General features: G+C 40.2%; 2 protein-coding genes across 3 annotated transcripts; both read right to left on the reverse strand.

Annotated features, from left to right (window-relative positions):
* LOC128670139 (uncharacterized) lies at positions 1-6,602 on the reverse strand. 2 transcript variants are annotated; one of them, XM_053745570.2, is made up of 16 exons: positions 6,427-6,602; positions 5,719-5,890; positions 5,214-5,345; positions 4,709-4,835; positions 4,355-4,412; positions 3,929-4,074; positions 3,596-3,700; positions 3,166-3,295; positions 2,867-3,019; positions 2,663-2,753; positions 2,294-2,452; positions 1,998-2,061; positions 1,742-1,846; positions 1,223-1,295; positions 686-886; positions 1-163 (listed from the first exon to the last, which is right to left on the reverse strand). In XM_053745570.2, exons 1-16 carry the CDS (start codon positions 6,487-6,489, stop codon positions 17-19), a joined length of 1,926 nt encoding a protein of 641 aa, XP_053601545.1. In that variant the 5' UTR covers positions 6,490-6,602; the 3' UTR covers positions 1-16. The 2 variants fall into 2 exon arrangements, with proteins under 2 accessions (XP_053601545.1, XP_053601546.1); XM_053745571.2 differs by lacking the exon at positions 1,742-1,846.
* Positions 6,603-6,974: 372 nt separating this feature from the next.
* On the reverse strand, positions 6,975-21,208 carry MED14 (Mediator complex subunit 14). Its single transcript, XM_053745374.2, has 26 exons — positions 20,812-21,208; positions 20,501-20,728; positions 19,703-19,907; positions 19,398-19,530; positions 18,961-19,195; positions 18,254-18,467; positions 17,966-18,183; positions 17,351-17,510; positions 17,140-17,202; positions 16,886-16,954; positions 16,538-16,676; positions 16,070-16,209; positions 15,516-15,756; positions 14,867-15,004; positions 14,330-14,534; positions 13,925-14,084; positions 13,290-13,430; positions 12,955-13,045; positions 12,563-12,660; positions 11,481-11,700; positions 11,116-11,210; positions 10,380-10,508; positions 9,641-9,802; positions 8,675-8,932; positions 8,075-8,205; positions 6,975-7,841 (listed from the first exon to the last, which is right to left on the reverse strand). Exons 1-26 carry the CDS (start codon positions 20,946-20,948, stop codon positions 7,721-7,723), a joined length of 4,131 nt encoding a protein of 1,376 aa, XP_053601349.1. The 5' UTR covers positions 20,949-21,208; the 3' UTR covers positions 6,975-7,720.
* Positions 21,209-21,316: the final 108 nt, after the last annotated feature.

A 21,316-nucleotide genomic window follows, 5' to 3' on the forward strand; every position in this document is an offset into this window, starting at 1 on the left:
AAAGTTCTGCGGGACTTTAATGTTGGAGGAATACATAAGCGTTGCGGATCGCCCGCAGCAACATGGCCAAGACTACAAGTATAACTGGAACCATCGATATTAACAACATATGGCTTGGTAACTCCGAGTGTACAGTCGAGTATGATTTGACCACTAGAGTTGCCTGAAAATAAAAGATTAAATTTATATAGGTACCTATCGGTACAATAGTACGGGTAGATTGTTTAACTTTTCGAATGGGCGAAGTCACAGAAACTGATACTGAAGTTGTGTTTTGGTGCCAAATCGAAGTTTGTTTCGTTTTGTTTACATGATGGCGTCCCCAATGGGTTTTATAAACTGTCTAATTCTATCTCTTCTGAAACATGCACTAAAAAGGTTTCGGGCGTCCCCAATTGGTTTTATAAAATGTCTAATTCTATCTCTTCTGAAACATGCACTAAAAAGGTTTCGGGCCTATTTCACCGCTTGCTGATAAAGTATCTGATAGTCTATATTGTACCATATCGAACAGTAGAAAATTGTGTTTCAAAGGGGTTAATTAGGATGAAATGGCCAATCAGTTCAGGATTTATCTATCAGTAAGTTTTACACAGTTTATCACATTGCAATAAACAGGCTTTTATATGAAAAATAATACAGCAGAAACAAGGATTTAAATATAACGCTAAGTATTCCCACTTACAAGCGTGAGAAACGGTATGATGTTCCACTGCGTGTCGATGCGCGAGCCGCACGCGTTCTCCTCCATGGAGAGGTTCATGTCGGACTGGAAGTCGCGGCCGCGGTACACGAACAGCATCGCTACCAGCTCCAACAACACTATAGTGGGAGTAGTCACGGCGGTCATCGTCGCGTCTACACTTTCCAGGAGCAATACGCCGCCCTGGAATGTTTATTTATTTAGATCAGTACTCCTTAAACATTTATAAAAATAAAACGTAAAAATGATACGTTCTTATACCTTTTTTATACAGCGATACAGTTTGCCAAACTTTGGTGGATTCAGCATACGTTACTGTTTTTCCTTGCGGCAAACAACTTATGCAACTAAAGTGTTGTAACATACCTTGCCTCATTTACTACCGGCTAATTCTATTCTATTCTAATAATTTGTGCGGCCCAGGATACAACAAATGTACGTAGTATTAGTACAAAAAAATATTCATATTCTCTACCATTTATTAGAATGCTATATTATTTGAAACTGCTTGATGCTTACATTCGTAGCAAACAGTACACTGATACAGATACAGGGAATAATTAAGCAGGCCACCACAAGCTGCTCCCAATTTCTGGAAGAAAGATTTTGGTATGAATTTTCGTGTCTAAACTAATTTGTTTACTACAAAGTGAATACTGTATCACCACAAACCATACCGAGTGTATCAAAAATGTCTCTAAATTCATTACAAATCTGCGTTACTCGTGCATGACTGGCTCCACACTAACGCGGACTACCTAGTTCGCCGAAATTTGCGGAATCAGTGTACATTGCAAATTTCTCACAACGGTATATAAAATCACTCATATAAAGTACGCAATGTCCATGAATTCACGTCGGTATCTGTCCCGATTTTAGAGCTGGCATAAGGTAAATTCACGACTACAGCGTAACGAAACGATTTAAATTTAAATAAATTTGCGATATGTAAGTATGTAGTTAGAAACTTTACTACATGTTAATTTGTGTCGGACTTGATATATTTATGGGTGAAAACAATAAGAACAAAAAACTTACACTAGTTTAACTCTATACTCAAATACTATGTGCAGTGCTGTCTTGACCATAATGTAGGCTACAACCATGTAAGATAATGTCAGTCCACCAAACACAAGAGTAGATCTTAAAAAGAAAATTAAATTATAAATGGCATCCAAAAAAACTATCAACTTGTCTTTAATAAAATTATTATAATGTATTTTCCTAGGCATGGTCGCGGACTGCAACTAGTCTTAAACCGAGACATAAATTACTAAAATTTAAAAATACTTACTTCAGATATTTATGAGTACCCTCGGTAACACATTTGGAATACATTGGTATTACCCATAGAGTACCTGAAAGCCAATTAAAGATATGTAAGTAGGTATCTCAAGTATTATATAACTATAGCAAGCCAAGGGACTATTATTATTTGCTATATAATTATAGTCAAGAGAGTTACATAACATAGCTCCTGCCTAGCTACAAGTCTACCGATCAAGTTATCTTTAGAGGCTCGATCATTTTGAATAAAGAGTTGCCGCACATCTTTACTATAAAGGAAATTGTATTACAAAGTGATTTTACTTTCATGAATATCTTGTATCCTGTGGTTCCTGTTCAACTGCAAATAGTCGACGAAAGCACACGCAGAGGCGCCGATGGAGTGGAGTGCCGCCAATAGAGTCAGTATGACTGAATGCCACACGTTCTCACCGTTCAGATAAGGGTCAATGTGGCCGGATGCTGTTGACAAAATAAAGGTGTATGTTGTACGCGACAATTCATGCAAGCCATTCACGTTAGACGTGAATGTTTCGTCATAGCATTTGATTATAATCATTTGATTCCATTGTCGACAATTGTTATTTACTTTTATTAAGTGGTTCTGGATGTAATCAGATAGACAACCTCTTCACCGCTCATAAATTATTTAACAAAAAATATTGAAATTACCATAATGATTTAAGCCTTTCCCGTAAATAAGTTCTGTGCCCAGGGCTGCCGCGTGGATGTAAATGGCCACCTCTAATGCGTTAGCTACTGTCTGGAATACATATAAATTTACTTTATGATAACGTCGTGCGAGCGAGTTTTAATTTACCTCTCTCTAGTACATTTTAATTTTATTTAAAACATTATTACATTGTTGGTACTTACGACAAACATTTCATTGGCACTAAGCTTAATGCCATACTTTAACTTATTATTATATTGCAAAACCGGCAAATGACTAAGGGCGGACACGATGAGCACTATTCCCCATACACAAGGAACTATCACAAACCATAGATACGTCCTATTCCAAGTTATCTGAAACGGATTTAAAGAAAATTTTATGAATCTCTTGTAAAATATTTATAAGTACTATGAGAGCAACTAGTTGATCAGTTTAATTGGTCAGAGTGGTCAGGATGTTTTCAGTTCAGGTTATTTGTGAGAAACAAATTGAAACTTACCCTCTTATTAAGTATACGTTCGGTTACCAGCGCCAGCCATATCATGATCCAAATTGTAATGATACTACATATCAATAATGTATTAAAAGTCTTTAAACTATAATCAGGTCTTAGGTGTACGACTTCCACGCTGTAAACATAAAAAATAAATAGCAACTGTCACAAAGTACACCCGTGAAATGAGAGAGGGCAGACAAGCGTAAGTCATATGCTTGTATCCGCGACTTAGTCTGCGCGGAAAAATGTGCAGACAGACGTTATAAATGAAGTATATAGGATACAAGCGGCCCATCCCGGCTTTGTTCGGGTGGAAATCAGTCAAACCGTTTCAGAGTAGTAAGTATAGCAACTAACATTGTGACGCGAAATTTTTATATTTTTATATGTATATAGATCGATAATACTTACATACCAGTTTTTATATACTTACTAAAAAAAATTATATGCAGGCGTATCGTACAGGGCAGGGTACGATCCATTATAGCTTTCATTGCAAGATTGGAACTGTCTTACAGCAAGTTGAATATTTCTTTTACTGAAACAAAAAACGACTACGGAAAATGTTTTCCAAAATTATGAACTGCGATTTTTTTATTTCATTTTCCTAGTTTCAGCATTAAATAATAATAGCTCTCTTAGTAGAGAGCTATTATTATTCTAGTGAATACCTATGCCTGTATAAATACTTGGTCAGACATTGGTTACTCTTTGGAAAAGCCTGTACTCATTGGTTTGCAAAATAATAAAATAAATGAGAACGTACCCCGTCAACGAAGTGTTTCTCCACGCGAAGGGTGAAAATCCTACTGTGGTTGAGACAGTATTTTGCTCGGCCAACTGAGACAATTCATGCCTCCTCCAGTCATTAAATATTATGCTGTTAAATATATTCCTGTCCGATATATATCCCTACATCAAAACAATTATGTATAAGTAGATATTGACGAAAAGATAGGGATACAGCTCATAGAGAATTGTGTAGCTGTTAAAAGCCGGCTACCGGCTGCACTGGCCGTAAATAATATACAATGGGCGGGTCACGTTTCCCATACACATTTTTACCAGCTCATGGGAACAGAAAACGTCGTTTTTTCCAAACACATCTTTATTATATTATGGGGAGGTGGGGAGGCTTTTCCCAGCAGTTGGATATGCCATACCTAGCCTTGAAAAAAAATTATATACTCACTTCCTGCAATCTGGTTACATCTTTTAATATAGGATCGTAAGGTTTCAGCTCGAAATCCCTGAAAGTTATTTAATTCATTTGGTTTCGTTAGTAGAGCATTAAAATCTATGACGCACCACTAACATGGTACAAAATAACGTTTATTGAAAAGTGAGCTTTAAAGCATAGCCCTGTAGTTGTACTTCACATTGAAATCTCTAGAACTGTAATGAAACAGCGAGCGGTCCGACAATGTGTTGTCAATGTAAAGTGTGTCTATGTATCTACCATTTAAGGTTTATATTTCTATTAATATAATTTAGTGGGATAGCGGCGGTTTCGTCGGCTAGGGGACATTTTAGGATATGAACTTACCTGCAATAAGTATAGGGCAATTTTTCATCAGATACCGAATGCATCAAGTAGGTACCCGTTATTGCAGCGATGATGCAACAAGTTATTGCGCGTACTAGCGCATTTATGCACATCGCGATGCCTATTCCTGCGAAAAATATAGGTACTTATCTACTTATAAAATACTAACGTACCCTAACTTATATTTAATGTTTATCTAGTCATGATAGCTTTATGTGACGTTCCACGGGTTAATGGTACCTTACGGTCAATTATTAGTTTCGTATATTTCTATAACACACTGGTACACAGAAATTATTCAGATCATAAATAACATATTCATAAACGCCGTCCATCTGGTACTTTGCCCTCGGAACGGCAAACATAGCTAGTAAAATTAATTAGTGCAACTCAAGAACAGCTACACCAGCAGGGGATTAATGGACAAAATATAAAAAATCCACTTGGTAGAGTATTGTCTATGGAAATTATTGGAATAAGCTATATGAAAAAGTGGTAAGTATACCATCAAACATTGGCAGGATGCGGAAGGCACGTCCCGGTCCGCTGATACTCCATTGTCCCAAGTACACTTCAAAATGCCGCAGCGGGTTGGCTAGCGCCACCACCGACAAGGCCAGGAATATCAAGAAAATAACTGAAATATTATAAATTAGAATGACTGAAATATTAGAATTAGTATAAATATATAATAATACATTTATAACTAGTTAAAACTATATATATAAAGTAACTAGTGAAAACTTCATTACGAAATATACTATTTATTATGTTTACTTATATTTATTATGCTTAGCAATTACCCATTGCTGAGCATAATAAATAAAAGCTTATGTGAATCGCAATATACTTCCTTCTAAAAGTTATTTTGTTGTTGCTGGTAGTGTACCATTTGAAGTAAATATTGACAGGTTGAGCTAACCCTTCGTCAATGAGAGAATATACAAGTTTCTAACCGTTTCGAAAGTACTTAAGTTTTAAATGTTTAAATAAAGTGTGATAGTGCTCACAGTATCCTCCAGTGAGCGCGGCGGCCGTAACCTTGCAGTGCATGGTAAGGAAGGCGCCCAAGGACAGGGCGGCGATGCGCGTGCGCCGGCGACGGACGTTGTGCCAGCCCGTGCTGTTGGGGCCGGCCGACGACGTCACGTGCGTCGTCGACCAGATGGCCGACCACTGGCTCTGTAATATACCAAACTGTTTAAAGCGTTTTATGAAACTCTCAGCAACAGAAAGGGATGTAGATATACGAAAGAAAAGTATATATTCGCTTATATACACGTATCCGATCCCTTCCTTTCGCGATAGATTGTAAACAGAATCCACTCGCCATTCTATTTGTTAAATGCCAATAAATATTAGCTATATTATTATTATTTTAAATTAGAATAACGCGAAAGTAAGATTGTTTGTTAAGCGTTTGTGAGTTTGTATATTTGAGGCGGGTAACCTTCGAAACTACTGAACCGATTTCTAAAATTCTATCACCATTAGTAAGGTACATTATCCAAGATTGCTATAGGCGATATTTTTGATCTCAAAATTCCCACGGAAGCTAAGCCCCGGGCAACATCTAGTTACTACTAAAATCAGTTATGTCAATCTGTTTGGCTGGATACCTGTCGGTTTGGCAGTAAGTACTAAGATGTAGTAAATCCCAAGATCTGCTACATCTTAGAAACAAGTATAACACGGAAACTATAATATAAAAGTCTTACGATATCTCTGTTTTCAAACGTGAGTATAGTTTCCATTGAGTTATTAGTGCGAGGAGCTGCCATCTTGAACCGTAGAACAAATAATATGTAATTCCAAATTCCAAGAATATATTCACTAAACTAATAATTTTGTTGGATATGCATTTATGATCAAATCTGTCAACAGGTTGATTGATGTCAACATAATCTTGATTACAACTTCACAATGTATCATTCTTGATAGCCCGGGCGTCGCTACTGGTCAGTACATTTTACAAAAAAGTACTTAACTTTAAAATAATTTCAGGATGTTTTTAACTTTGATCCCCATGTCAAGTATCATTTTCATTCTGTAACATAGATAATGAAAAAGTTATAAATCCTATTTTAACCAAAATTGTGATTTGTTATTATATGTATGTACTTACCACAGATATAAAAACATTTTACGTATATGAGATCCTTGTATGTGCTACGATGGCACAGTAAATATTAATTCTCATTTTGCAAATTACTTCGTCCAGGAAATGCCAACTTTTAGTTATTACAGGAGTTTCAATAAAATTCAATTATATGAAAAAAATCTTTTTTATTAAATAAGAATATTGACAACATTGTTTCACTGATTGCAAAGACTTTGATAGATAAAATTATAATATACACGCTACTTGGCAACCACGATTTCCATCAATTAACCACACGACACAACGATGTAATGTATCGATTTATTTATCGAGTACAAAAATAAATCACTTTAAATCTGCCGCTTAATCGAACTCCCCAAAACAGTGTATCTGCAAAGTTATGTATTTCTCGGGAAATTGATTAAGCGAACAACAACTTTTCAAGTCACGAATTTTATTAGTTTAACAACATAAAAGTTAACAATAGGTGCACAAACTACTATTGACCATTACTTTGGTCATTGGTTGATTAAGCGAACAACAACTTTTCAAGTCACGAATTTTATTAGTTTGGTGAACTTTATTGCAATAGAACATTTACATTTCGGAGTAGAATTTTGATTGTTGTCCGTCCTGCGGCCTACATTCTTTTGTCCATGTGACAGTGGGGACGAAGTGACGTCATAAATCTTGAAGTAAAAAAGCGTTTCAATTATACTTTAATGGGAACTAAAAATACAAAATCTTACTGATCAATTATAGTGACATTCGATTATCGTAGTTTCTTATGCGAATGCATTTTTACATTTTATTATTTTATACACAGGTAATTACTCTATTAGGAGTGGTATAAACTAAAATCTGTTTCGCAAAGAGTGGAACTGTGTCAGACAGTCGTGTTTGTGGGCGGGCTAGGAGGGCGGCGGCGCGGGGGCGGGCGGCGGCTCCTGCGGCAGCGTGAAGTTGGTCAGCAGGTCGCGCACCGCCGGCCACAGCGTGCACTCTGTGTGCGACTGGTTGAACTCGCTGAATCTGCAACACCGACACTAGATTTTACCACGGCCGGCCGACCTACTGTGTCGTCTCATCTGTGTCTTAGTTGGAATAGTTTAAGCATACGATATTTTTATAAAAGTTTCAAGTTTTCTGCACGGTTTTCGTGTTTATTTCCGGAAAAATTTAATATAAAACAGTTATGTAAAAATTCGCGTTCGTAAAGAAAATAGGGTTCTTTTTATAATATATAAGGATAACGTGATAGTTACCGCTTGAGATGGAGCGCGACTGCGATGAGATGCGGCTGCGAGTCGCGCTTGTCAGCCAGCTGCGTCACGTTCTGCTGCATGTCGTACACCAGCGGCAGCACCAGCTGGGTGTCCATGCGGGTCAGGCATATCTGACAATATCATGGGAGAAAATATTATGTTAATTTATGTGGGAAAAGAAGATGTCTCAAAAGTCTTTTGTTTTTGACGTAGCTTTTTTACTCTACAATTGTGCCTCCACAAGATATCACCGTCATACAAACTCCATATATTTTTTGTTATTTACAAAGTATTTGATTTGACTAGTTGTATAAAAGCTTATTGCACAACATAAAAGTTAACAATAGGTGCACAAACTACTATTGACCATAACTTTGGTCGATGATAAAATAAACCTAACGTACGTAATAAAACTAACGATAATTAGACCAATAATAAAACTTGTCAACAAAATAAAAATTTCAGACAAGTCGGCGGGAATAATTTTTCTTTCAGTTTACACCCGCGAAAAATTTCAAACAAGGAATACTTTTATTATTTTCTTAGTCGGCAACGCAACGTCAATCCTGAAATGCGACAAGCAACAGAGTATATACTAACAAAGAAGAGTATCTTGTGCTTGGCGAGGAGCACGGCGGGCTGGCCGGCGGGCACGATCTGCGGCGCGGCGGGCGGCATGCGCAGCGCCCACTGCAGCGTCCACAGCGCGGGCGCGGCCGGCGCCAGGTCCGCGCGCATGAGCGCCACCAGCGACGGCAGCGCGGCCGCGGGCGCGCCCCACGCGCGGCCCCAGCCCTGCAGCGCCGTCGCGCGGTACGGCGCTATCGCCACGCGCTGCTCGAAGAACTTCTCCATTATCTGTCGCCGGACGACAACGATTACACTCTGTTTCACTTTCACTGCTTGCTTCTAACTTACTTTACGAGAACCAATTGTCTTTGCAAAATTGTCACTCGGAAAGCCAATTATAGGCCATAATTAAAATAACAGATTTAGTTATATGTTATTTTTTTGAGCTGTTTAAGCATTTACTAGCCTAGTACTAGCCCTATCTACGTTAGAGCCATAATCCGCAGACGGTAGCTGAATACTGCTTATATGTAACAAATCGAACAATTTACGTTGGGTTTCACGTGTGTTCGATAAGGCAAACTGAACTATCGCCCAATCGTTTTATTACATTTGAATTAGTTATTCAACATTCATGTGCTGATTGTCAGTTTTTCGTCTTGTAATTTAAATGGATTTGTTATACAATCACACATGATTTTTAACTTATTTTTAAAAATAATAATGAGATGAAAAAATTCTGGAATCGAGCGGGAATTGAACCCGCGCCCCTGGCTATCCGGGACAGTGCTCTTGACCACTGAGATATCGAGACCATGCCAGTTCGGCTGAATTAATTCATATCTATACGTCTTACGCCGACGTACACTATTTCTATTAAAGAAAGTAGTAGGTACTCTTAACTAATCAACATACTACACTGTTACAAGCTAGAAATTATGTTTTTTAATTATGTTACTGGCCTCAGCTGGCAGGGTATCATTTTCATTGACTGACCTGGATGTCATCGGCGCTCCACTGCTCCTTGTGGTCGGGCAGCGGCGTCAGCTGCAGCTGCAGAGACTGCATATGCTGCGCGTGCAGCGACACCCGCGCCGCCAGCGCCGCGCCCTCCATGCGGAACGTCAGGCTGCTGGCGTCCGCTGTCACCGGCGTCAGCTGAATACATAACCGACCACATTACATACATTTTAATATTTTTGAAGTGTGTGTATACAGTTTTGATATATAAATAAACATTGAATAATGTTGTAGTGTCATTATTCCATCATTGGCGGAGAGTTTAGTTCACTAGTGTGTTTGCACTACTTGATGCGGTTTTTACAGCTTTAAAGTGGATAGTCTTACTTAAAATTGGTATAGTTTTCATCACGATACGTTGCCATTAATTGTTATTTTTATAACGATTTTCGATATATGCATTGATAACCCGAGATATCGACAATAATGAATTATTAGCGGCCTAAATCAACGCGGGCGAAGCCGGGGGCAAAAGCTAGTCTATACTATCATTATAAAGAGGTAAACGTTAGTGAGTTTGTGACTTTTTGATGTTTGAGGCGGGTAATATTCGAAAGTACTGAACCGATTTCCAAAATTATTTCACCATTAGGATGGTAGGACATTATCCAAGTTATGCTATATTTTATCTCAAAATTCCGAAGCTCCGGGAAACATCTAGTGAGGAATAATATGTACACATAAATATAATGAGATTGTCAGTCTGGGCGCTTACATGTTCCTCCTGCTGCACGAAGCGCTGCAGCGTGCGCTTCATGTAGACGCAGGCCAGGAACCGCTGCAGCGGCGCCAGCGGCGGGCCCGGCGGCGCGCCCGGCGGCGGCTCGCACGGCGTGCACAGCACCTGCACGACGCAGCGCTACCGTCACTATCACTGCACTCTACACTGCGCAGTGGCCAGCCACTCGCATGTCCAAATTGGTGTTCTTCATTTGAAAATGTGTTTTTGTTATATTTCATTTTGTAATGTTTTTTTTTAGTTACTTAAGTAGCAACTAACGGCCAGTTTGCGATGCAAGAAAGAAAGAAAATTGTCACTTGGAATTAGCACAACTGACCGAGCTATTTACTTCAAGAAATCTTGGGTAGTCACAGGTGCAAAAAGAGCAAGCCGCTTTAAACGCTCCATACAACACGTTGGGAGATAAAAGATGGAACTTTTGAAAATAAAATAAAAAATACAGATTTTTTTTAAGCGGATTGTACACTTACAATTTTTTACATTATGTTTATAAATTTTTAACACAAGCTTTTATTGTCGTCAAAAATATCTTATTGCATTCATAACGTCGCAAGAAATCAGATCTGTTCGGTAAAGCTTTGAGTTTTCTCGTCGAGAGCCGATCCTGTACCCAGCTGAAGATATCTGCTTCAAAATCGAGTTCAAATATACATGTACATTAATGAAATGAACATATAAAAATGAAATAAGAAATGAGTGTTATGTTGACCTCAAGCTTGGAGACCGGCAGCGGCGTGGCCACAGCGCCGGCCCACACGCGGCCGCCGCTGCGCGTCGAGCTCGACGCCGCGGCTCCGGTTTGTCCTGTCACCGACGTTATATTTTGTACAGACACCACATGATAACGGTGCACGCAAGCAAAGTAATGAACAATATTTGTATATACATAAATTTATACGCGATTTTATATTTATATATAAAAAGTTTAATAAATCTTTTCATAATTCCTATGGAAAGTATTTTTTTGGAATGTATCCATTACATTACATTAGCAGACAAATTAACTACATTTCTATAATATGGCCAGTAAATACTTAGGTGTCTTGAGCTATGATCGTATTGAATACTCCTTACCTTTGTGATCCACATGATGCCTCGGCGAGGGGTGATGTCCGGGCGAGGGGCGCGGCAGGGAGGGCGAGGCGGGCCACGCGGTGAAGGGGGAGGTGGGGGGCGGGTGCGGGGACGCGGCCGCCGCTAGCGGGGAGGGCGCCAGGGGGGAGGCGGGGGACGCTGACACGCCCGCGCCCGCCGCGCCCGGCGGTGACGTCAGGTTGAACGAGCTGCTTGCCATCTGATGACGTCAAATGGTAAAATGTCACCAATAACTGGATGTTAAGAATTTTAATTTATTTATTTATGTACACAACATAACAGTGTAAATATAAAACTTACAAATAGGAAACTAAGTACAAATTGTTTGTGACTCCTGTATACTAATTGGAAGTAGATTCCATTACCTAAATGCTTCAACAGAAAAGGAATGAGAGTATAAGGTAGAATTATGAAGAGGGAATTTCAAAAGGAGTCGACGGTGAAATCTACAAGGGGCTTCAGAGGGATATACGACGCAAGTAGGAAGGGTAATTAGGATTAAATAAAACATTGAAAAGGAGGAAGAGAACTCTAGATTTTCTTCGAGATCGTATAGAAAGCCAGTTCAATTGCTCGCGAAACTCCGTAACATGATCAAATTTTTGTTTACTTTCAGGGTAGTTTAGTTTTCTTTCGACTCGAAAAGAAGTTAATTATAAAATATTTCTACTACAATTTTAACTTTGAAGGCTTCATTCAGTATATTAGTAACTAACAGCTCGTCCCGGCTTCGCTCGGGTAAAAACATAAAAAATTATACACTTAAACTTTCCTCATGAACCCCACTATCTATTGGTGCAAAACCGCATGAAAATCCGTCCAGTAGTTTTTTAGTTTATCGCGAACAGACAGACGCGACAGAGGATTTTGTTTTATAATATGTAAGGATGCAATACCAGAAGTGTCACTAAGTTTTCACTCTATCAACTTCAAGTTAAGTCTTCAGAGATATTCTAATGTAAGTTTTAACTACGTAATGTATGAAAGTCACCATGTAAACGTACGGAACAAGCATAAACTCAAGCTGGTAGAAACAGATTTTTAGAACATTGCAGCATTACCTGGTGTTGAGCTGGCGAGGCGGGGTGCGGGGTGACGGGCGCGGAGTGCGGGGTGTGCGGCTGCGGGGGCGTCAGCGGCGCGGGGAAGCGGAGGCCTCCTGGGGACACAATACCACAATCATTAACCCTCATTAACATTGGAACTGAAAATTGAGAGCCATGAAAAATAAAAGTTGACGTCAATCTTTATTTTTGGTTTGGTTCAGATCAATTAAAATAAAATGTATTTCCTTGTATAGACAGGAAAGTATAAACACTTTACACACTAGGAATCGAGTTCGATTTTCATCAAAGAAATGTAATAGAAATATTGAAAGTAAAAAAATTGAAGTGTCAACATAATATTATGACAAGTCAATACTTACAATAATATTTTCATAACATTGTCTTACCTGGAGGCATCGGAGACATCGGCGACGGCGGATCGTCTTCAGCCAGCAGCCTCGTGCTGAGATTCTCTTCTACATATCGAGACAGGAACGCCTAGAAAATAAACATTACATATTATATAATAAAACAGAATTTAAAACTTATTCATTTTATATTCTTATTGTCACTTAATTCAAAAGGATTTTTTGATAGCCTATCTCATTATATACCTACATCGTAAAAAAATGTAAACAAGTCAAAGCTCACAGATCAATATGGGTTCTGAACTACGGAGATGATAAAAATGTAAGACCCTAAAATGTAAATAGATTTATGAATTTCAAATGGTATAAGTGACCTTAAGCCCCTGCGCGGGCGCAAACTCCTCGACAACGGTGGTGCGGTCGAACTTGGAGTAGGCGCCGTCGCGGATCGTGACCACTCCGCCGCCGCGGATGCCCACCTCTATGCAGTACGCGCCCGCGTAAATAACGCGGATCTGAAATTAACAAAATGGTATAATTCGTAATTTCTACTTTATACAATACAAAATCCCCCTCCAAAAAAGCTATGTATACATAAGGGCCAATGACGGGTATATTGCTAAACAATCTTCATCAGCCTTTGGGTAGCGCGAGAGGAAGACAGAAAAGGATGAGTGAACGGTGGATTGCGTTAAAAGCACGCGGGGTTTCTAGCCGTCTCATTCACAAATATTGCGTGTGATAGAAAAAGACAACCCGAGTGATGGATTCATCCCATCTCTTTCGTGCATAATGTTTGTGTTTAAAACGGTGTATTTGAAAATCAATAAGGTATATGACAAAAAGCAAATAATATCTATACAATTTCCAATGGAAAAAAATATTAATTTTTATGTATAATTTTTATATATAAATTATTTAATTTTTATGTATTTCGGAACGACCATTGCTAACAAATGCCGCAGTCCACCTTGCACACTGTCATAAAATATTATATACTCCGAAGTACCTTTCTCCACGAGTGGGCCAGCAATGTGAAGGTGGGCGTGGGCATGAAGGTGCGCACGTTGTGTAGGCCCAGCTGTGGGAGCGTGGGCAAGCGAGACAGCGCCAGCAGGGGGGCGTACGTTTCACGCAGAACTACGCCAAAGGACATCAGGTCTTTGTGCCTAAAATAAAAATATCGATTAACTTGATTCAGATAACAGTTTGCTTATAAGACAGCATTTTGCTCTAAATTATGTCACGTAAGTGTAAATGTTGTTTATTATATTTATCCTTTATACACTAAATATGAAATCAAAGATTTAAGTCTATCATTAAATTACATCTACGGACAATAAGACCTTTAATTAGCATTGTGTATATTTGGCCGTAAGACCACAAAAACAAAATAAATGAATTGTTTGTTAACCAGTTGATGTGGTGGTCCAGCTGGTGGTGTAGCAGATGGTGCGCGTTGGCGGCGGGCTGGTGCGCAGGCGTGGCCACAGTGTAGCGCTGTGTGGCGGCGTTCCACTGCAGCACCGCGGTGGCGCGCTGCGACGGACCGAACCCTAACACTAACGAGCGATAAGTGTACGATCTGATGCACACGCCTTGCCAGAGTGTTTCGCGCTCTGAAAAAATAAATATGTACTAATAATACTGCACAGTAATACAATCCTCTTCTGTAATATCTAATGGTGCTTACACATTTTACAAAATGTTAAATAATACTTCCTGTCTTATAGTATACTGTTAGTATAAAATATATGAAACTAATCTTCGCCCGGGAGTCAGTTCGGGAACGAAAAGTATCCTATATCCTCCTCCGTACTTCAAACTACATAAATGCAAAATTTCAAGAATATTGATTGAGTTGATAGAGCATGAAGAGGTAACATCCTTACTATTGCATTTATAATATTAAAACAGTTGGGATAAAATAAGTGAGCGAAGTGTGGTATACCTTGTTGCGGGCGCGCCATGAAGTCGTGCAGCAGAGCGTGGAGGTGCACGATGGCGGCCCAGTCCGCCAGCAGCGCCTCCGCCGTGCGCGCTGCGTCCGCGCCCAGCTCGTACTGCAGGTACACGCAGCGCCGCTCGCCTGCAATTACGACCACACGTACTCACATGCACGAGCTACGAATACATTGTGCAACACATCACTCTATCTCACGCATTACAATTTGACTCGAGTGAAATAGCGCATAGTCGATTTTGCTCATGCAAATTGTAATGAAAAGGAAAGAACGATATGTTTCACGTCCAATGTTCCTTAGTGTATCAGTGGCTTTATTACTATTCCCGCTCAGTGACTCAAAATCTTCGCCTCCAACATAAGAATACGACAAAAATACAATACATATTTTATTTTCGATTTTTTTTTTGTTATTAATGAATAAACTCTAAAACTTAATTTGGTTTCTAAGCATTAGTGGGAACCTTTAATTGGCTTTCCAATTTTTATTTTAAGCGACTATTCTGTTCATTGGTTCTCCTAAAATTAAATAAATAAATATGTACTTGCTTTGTCATTGCAGCAACATGTAGACGACCACATGACTGTCATAAAAATATACCGCTACGTCACGTATTACGTCACGTTATTAGTATACCTTGTTCTTTGGGATTGGGCGTGCGCACGGGCGAGCTGTGGAAGACGATCTCGGCGGTCCAGACGCGCGCCTGGTTCTTGGTGGTGAGGCGCACGGTGGCGGCCAGCAGGCGCGCGCGCAGCGCCGCGTGCGCAGCCGGCGCCGCGCGCGGCGGCCGCGGCAGCGACACCACGCGCATGGCCAGCGCGGACCCGCTCCACTCCGGCTGCACGCCGCCGTGGCTCACGCCGCGGCTCGCCAACTGCCCAACGTAAACAATTATCACTATTTTAGCCGAGTCCACTGCTGTCTCCCGACCGATGACCATGATACAGGCCTGCATTCAACTATGGCAGTAATACGTACATGTCTACGTAAATTTTATAAAATGAACAACCTACCATTACATGCATCAAACATTTTGCTCGCCTAAAGTCACTTACCAACATTCGCTATTAGTATCAATATATAGTAGAGAAACGATACAATTTTAATTCCTTGTTCGGTGATTATTTTTCAAATATAATTACGGAACACCAATTTTTACAAATAGAATACACAATGACAAGACTGACCTCCTGCGCGAGGTTGACGAAGGGCACGCGCTCGTCAGCCGCGGCGACCACGTGCGCCAGCTCGGGCAGGAAGTACGCGGGCTGGCGCACGCGCACCGCGCGCGCCGCCGCCGACAGCTTGCGCTTGCCCGGCTGCAGCCCTGCGGACAGTTGGGATACTCTGACATTTCATGTAACGGCCTCGCTAAACGCGAATCAGCTGACAGCGTTAAAAAAATGGAAGGTTTTCATAAAATATTCGAAAGTTACCGCCCTTTATTTAAGAATGATATGCACTAATTCGTGGTTTACAATATTATTTACTGACCTTCTAACTTCCATTTTCAAAATAATGAGAAGTTCTGTCATGCATGTTTTTTTCTTTCGCCACAAAATTTCGCCAGTATCACTTCGAATATAATAGAATTTTAACCAGCAGTGGTTTCAAACTATTCTAATGGAATGGAACGTTTGGTTTTAAACGTTTACCTGGCGTGTCGAGCGGCGTGAAGGGGCCGTGCGTGAGTGTGAACGTATCGAGTTCCACAAGCGAATGGATCTTCAGGAAAGCGCGGGCTGGCGCATTGGGGCCAGTTGTTACAGCTACAGCAGTACTGGACGATGGCGTCTACAAAAAACATTATAATCAATAAATTACATGTGATAAAGAATTTTTGTAAATAAAAAAAAATGACGTAAAAGAAAATTTTCCGCGTAAATTTCCATTTATTCTAGCTCCGCTCCGCTAGTTAGGACTTTAAAATTAATGTGGGGGAATTATATGGACGAATCTGACTGTAGAAAAGGGGAAATGTAGCCAAATGTCGAATACAATACCTCGTCCTCGCAGTCGTCGGGCGTGGCGCGGCGAGCGCCGGCCAAATGGAACGCGAGCGCGACCGAGCACTGAAATATAAATATTCATTTGCAATAACATCGTTATTTGTTATGTCAATCAGATATGGTCCACCAGCATAGGCATATAAGTTATAAAACATGTATCTTAATATTTAGTATGGGCCTTTGTGTGTTGTCCACTTATTATTATAAAATGTACCTATATATTAATATTATATTTGTCATAAAATCACCTGAGCGCCGCTCGAGCTGCCCGCCGCACCCGTACTCGAGCTAATCTCTTTCATCTCCACTATCTGGAAAATAATAATTAATTATATCATGCAATAATACTGTGCAATGATGAACATATTTACATATTTTTGTTAGTAGACTTTCTTTTGTATTTTGCAAGAACCGCTTGTGCTCGCAAAAAGAGAGAATCTAGAACGGTATCTCACTCACCAGGATGTGGTCAGTGTGGCGGTGTAGCGTGACGTAGAGGCGGTCGGCGCATAGCTTGTGGAGAGGGTGGTCGGGCCCGTGCAAGAACGGCAGGTGTTCGCAGACGCTGGCCGGCAGGTGCTGCAGCGTCTTCTCACAGCGCCGCGCCACCAACCAGAATCTACAACGTTCTCACGGTGAACCTTCATATAGATTGGGCAAAAGTTGATGCGTAATATATTGCTTTTGGACCCAACACATCCCTCATGGCTCTCGGGGCCATCAGGTTTTTTCCATTTCACATCATGTTTGCATGAGTGAGGATTAGTTACAATGTGCATTTAAATTGAATCTAATAGAAATAAACCAGAATGAACAACCACATTCCAGAATACTTGTGTATGAACGGTACTAAGGGATATAATAGCCTTATTAACTTCAGGCAAATACAGCATTTCAAGGATGGGTGACGCAGACGATCGTAAAATCATAGTCGAATCTTAAAAATTTACACTTTTACGCTGACCTTGGATTTCGTGGCGTCACATCCTCCAGATGCAACTGGGAACACGCAAAGATAAGATGCGCGACGCGGTGGGGTAGGCGGGCACGAGAGACTGGAGTAGAGTAGTGTACCTGAGCTGTGTGAGCAGCGCCTTGATGAGCGGCACGTTGGTGTCGGCGAGCGCGGCCGCCAGCTCGGGCATGCGCGGCGCGCCGGGGTACGCGGGCACGCGCGCGCGCAGGCGCCCCGCGTGCGCGCCCACGCTCACCAGCAGCTGCTCCGCGCGCAGGCACGGCCACAGCGCCGAGCACGCCAGCACGCACGGCCACCCGCCCACACTGCACTCCACCTGCAATGTTCGACATCGTGTTCAGCACACAATAGAGACAAAAGTTCGACGTTGAGACAAACAAACTCACGCCGAGCTCGTTGAGCAGCACTTTGAGGTCGTTGAGCCGCTGGCGACTGCGCACGTGCACCGTGTGCGCCAGCAGCCGCTCCATGCAGGGCGCGTGCGGCGTCAGCGCGGCCGCCACCCGCTCGCCGCCCGACAGCGCCGGCACGTGCCACACGCACAGGGACTCGCCCTCTGCGCCAATAACGAGACGGTAGCCTAGCTCGCAACCGAGTTCCCTGGAAAGATAATCTTATGTTCATAACTACATATATATTAATTAACGGGTCTTATGTCTTATATTCTTATATCTTTCATCGTCCATTACATTTTACAAAAGATACGTCTAGGTATCACATATTTAGCCATTACTGACATGCAAGAGACAACTTTTAAGCATCAATAAAATTTATTAGGTAAATTACTAAAATTCAATTTAATTTAATAAAAACATCGAAGATATGTTCTTATGAAACATGTATAAAGAATTAAGAGTACACAAAGGCCCAAAGTGGACGAAGGCCATAAAACTAAGCAAACTTCAGTGTGCTAGCAATTAAAAAAAAAAACACTTTCTGCCGAACCATGTGTAAGGAAAAGTGATAAGTGCCAGTACAAACAGTTTTACGAATGAATATTCATATAAACACTCAAGTGCAGTGATTAACCTGCTAGTGTATTATTATGACTATATTTTAGCAAGATTTATTTACAGATGAAGAAGTCCTGTACCTCCAATATGATACTTGTAGTTTCTGCCCCGGTATATATTTGTCCACTTGCAGATGTCGCGACAGTCGATCACGGCACAGCCTCAACGTCTGCGTGTACAATAGTTCCAGAGACAACGAGCGACAGAAGAAGCGTAACGCCGTCAAAGCCCCGCTCAGTCCCGCCGCAGCGAGTCTCGCTTGAGCCACGCCCCGTAGCCACGCTAGTTGAGAACTATGCACTAGTGCTTTACCCTCTGAAAATAATATACTTATATTAAAAAAACTAAGCAGACCATAGGCTCCGACGCTCAATGGCGGCGGAAGAAGAAATAGAAGCATAATAAACATATACATAGTTTATTAGCACTTTCGCGACGCTCAACGAGACAAATGAAGTTTAATTGTTGTTATAGTTGTGTGTCCGTGAAAATGTTAGTAATATAACAGTATAAATACCTCCAGTTTCACAGTCTTGTATCAAAATTGCAATATCCAATAATCGCCATGGTAGATTAGGAGCATCACCCATCACAGTGAGGGATACACTAAATTCTTGTCCAACTGTGAAAGTAGCTCTGCCATTTTCAACCTTAAAAACATTATTCATTCATTTCTAACTGACATGAGAAACTGTATTTTACATAAAAATCAGTAAAATGGAAAAAAACATTGCATTTGTAACACTTACTGTTGAAATTGATCACATTGAATCTAAATCCAATAAGGAATAATCATAATTTAATATTAGTATTAGTTTTTACCTTTAAATTCCTGACGTCACTTGGCAATGAAGCAGTAGTAAGTCTCTGACGAACAACATGTGCAAGTGCCCGTAAAGTAGTGCGGCGCTCGGCCGGGGTCAGTGGAGGTGGTGGCACCAATCTCTCCCGGATCACAGCTGGCAGACGGCTGTATGTACCCAAAGTCAACACTTCCACTGCTGCAGCCATATGGAACGTTGGAAGCCTGAAATAGAAGCCTTGAATAGTATCAAAAACTTACTTATCTGTACTTATTTTATTAGCTGGAATAAATTGGTTTACCATTGGTTTATTCTTCTTTTTTGTCATCTGTAGAGTTCTAATTGCAACATAATATTATTAAATTAACAAAAGTACAAAGATTAGACATATACATTTACAATTAAAAGGAATATTATATATGTTCTCCTATTCATAAAACCATAATCAAGCCAGTGTGGACATATGGTGTGGAGTTATGTGGATTAGCCATAAACTCTTATATGGAAAAAGTTCTAAAACAAAACAAAGTGGTGTATCATGGCCATTTCTTGGATACACCACTTTTTAACAGAATCAGTGAACTGCATGAGTACACAGAAATAAAAAGATAAGTTAATACTAACACCCTAGCAACAGCTTTATGTGAACTAATGAATGCAAGATGGCTTATGAGACAAACAACACATTTGGAATTTTGTGTATACCCAATTTCTATAAGAGACAGCTTACACACAGACAGCTACAAGGACTTGTGAAGCTGATTACAAGATAAGAAATCAGAAAGAAGAAAAAGATAACAAACCAAATTTCACAAACCTTGCATGTACAAGTGTTTCCCGAGCCACCCGTGCAAGTACATCAGCTGTTTCCACAAATAATAGAGCTTGCTTGTCTAAGAAAGCCATGATGTGAGCAGAGCGGTCAACTTTTGTTGCACTGCTGGCCCATTTGACGAGAGCCAATAATCGAACAAACAGCTGACGGGTACGAGCACTAAATTTGTATATTTCGATTTTGCGCTCCATGTCTGTTTTGCGAGGAAGTCTGTAAAAAATTAAGATATATTTGAATTAAAATATACATACAAGTACTTAACTAAAATTGATGTACATAAAATAGGTACTTACAATTCAGCCAGAACTGTGAGTTCATCGTAAGTTCTTTGAACAATAAAGTCAATCAATAAAGCGAGGGATATTGAACCACCTCGGGCACCACCTCCCTCGGCGCTTTGATTGCACCCTTCTATAGCAACAGGAACCATGATTCCAAATTCACATATATTATTTTAAACAAAAGTAAATACATTAGATAAAAAGCTTCACATGGGTTTCACAAGGGTTCACATTTTAACGATAAACCTGGAGGAAACCTTTCTATAGCTCAAAGAATAAGAACTTCACTTCAAAAAGAAAATCCCAATATAATAATGAACAGCTCACAGCAAAGAGCAATTTTAGTTTATAAAAATGTACTCTGTGGACAGCAAAAGATGCTTATTTGCAGCATAGCATATATGTGACGTGACAGTAACAGTAGTTGACAATGACAATTATAGCTTTATTTTTTTTAGTCTAAAGTTGTACTTGTAGCTTTTTGTATTGATTATCAGTCTATGGTTTTGTATGGCCA

Source organism: Plodia interpunctella, chromosome 5, assembly GCF_027563975.2.
Source record: "Plodia interpunctella isolate USDA-ARS_2022_Savannah chromosome 5, ilPloInte3.2, whole genome shotgun sequence".
NCBI classification, from domain to species: Eukaryota; Metazoa; Arthropoda; class Insecta; order Lepidoptera; family Pyralidae; genus Plodia; species Plodia interpunctella.

Coding starts and splice junctions, on each gene's coding strand:
- MED14 (XM_053745374.2), bottom strand. CDS start 20,948: ATGGTTCCTGTTGCTATAGAAGGGTGCAATCAAAGCGCCGAGGGAGGT. Junction 15,757..16,069: donor TCGTCAACCTCGCGCAGGAG/GTCAGTCTTGTC, acceptor TACGTTGGGCAG/TTGGCGAGCCGCGGCGTGAG. Junction 8,206..8,674: donor AGCACAAGATACTCTTCTTT/GTTAGTATATAC, acceptor TGATATTGTCAG/ATATGCCTGACCCGCATGGA.
- LOC128670139 (XM_053745570.2), bottom strand. CDS start 6,489: ATGGCAGCTCCTCGCACTAATAACTCAATGGAAACTATACTCACGTTT. Junction 4,075..4,354: donor ATGTAACCAGATTGCAGGAA/GTGAGTATATAA, acceptor GTTTTGATGTAG/GGATATATATCGGACAGGAA. Junction 2,062..2,293: donor GATACAAGATATTCATGAAA/GTAAAATCACTT, acceptor ATTGGCTTTCAG/GTACTCTATGGGTAATACCA.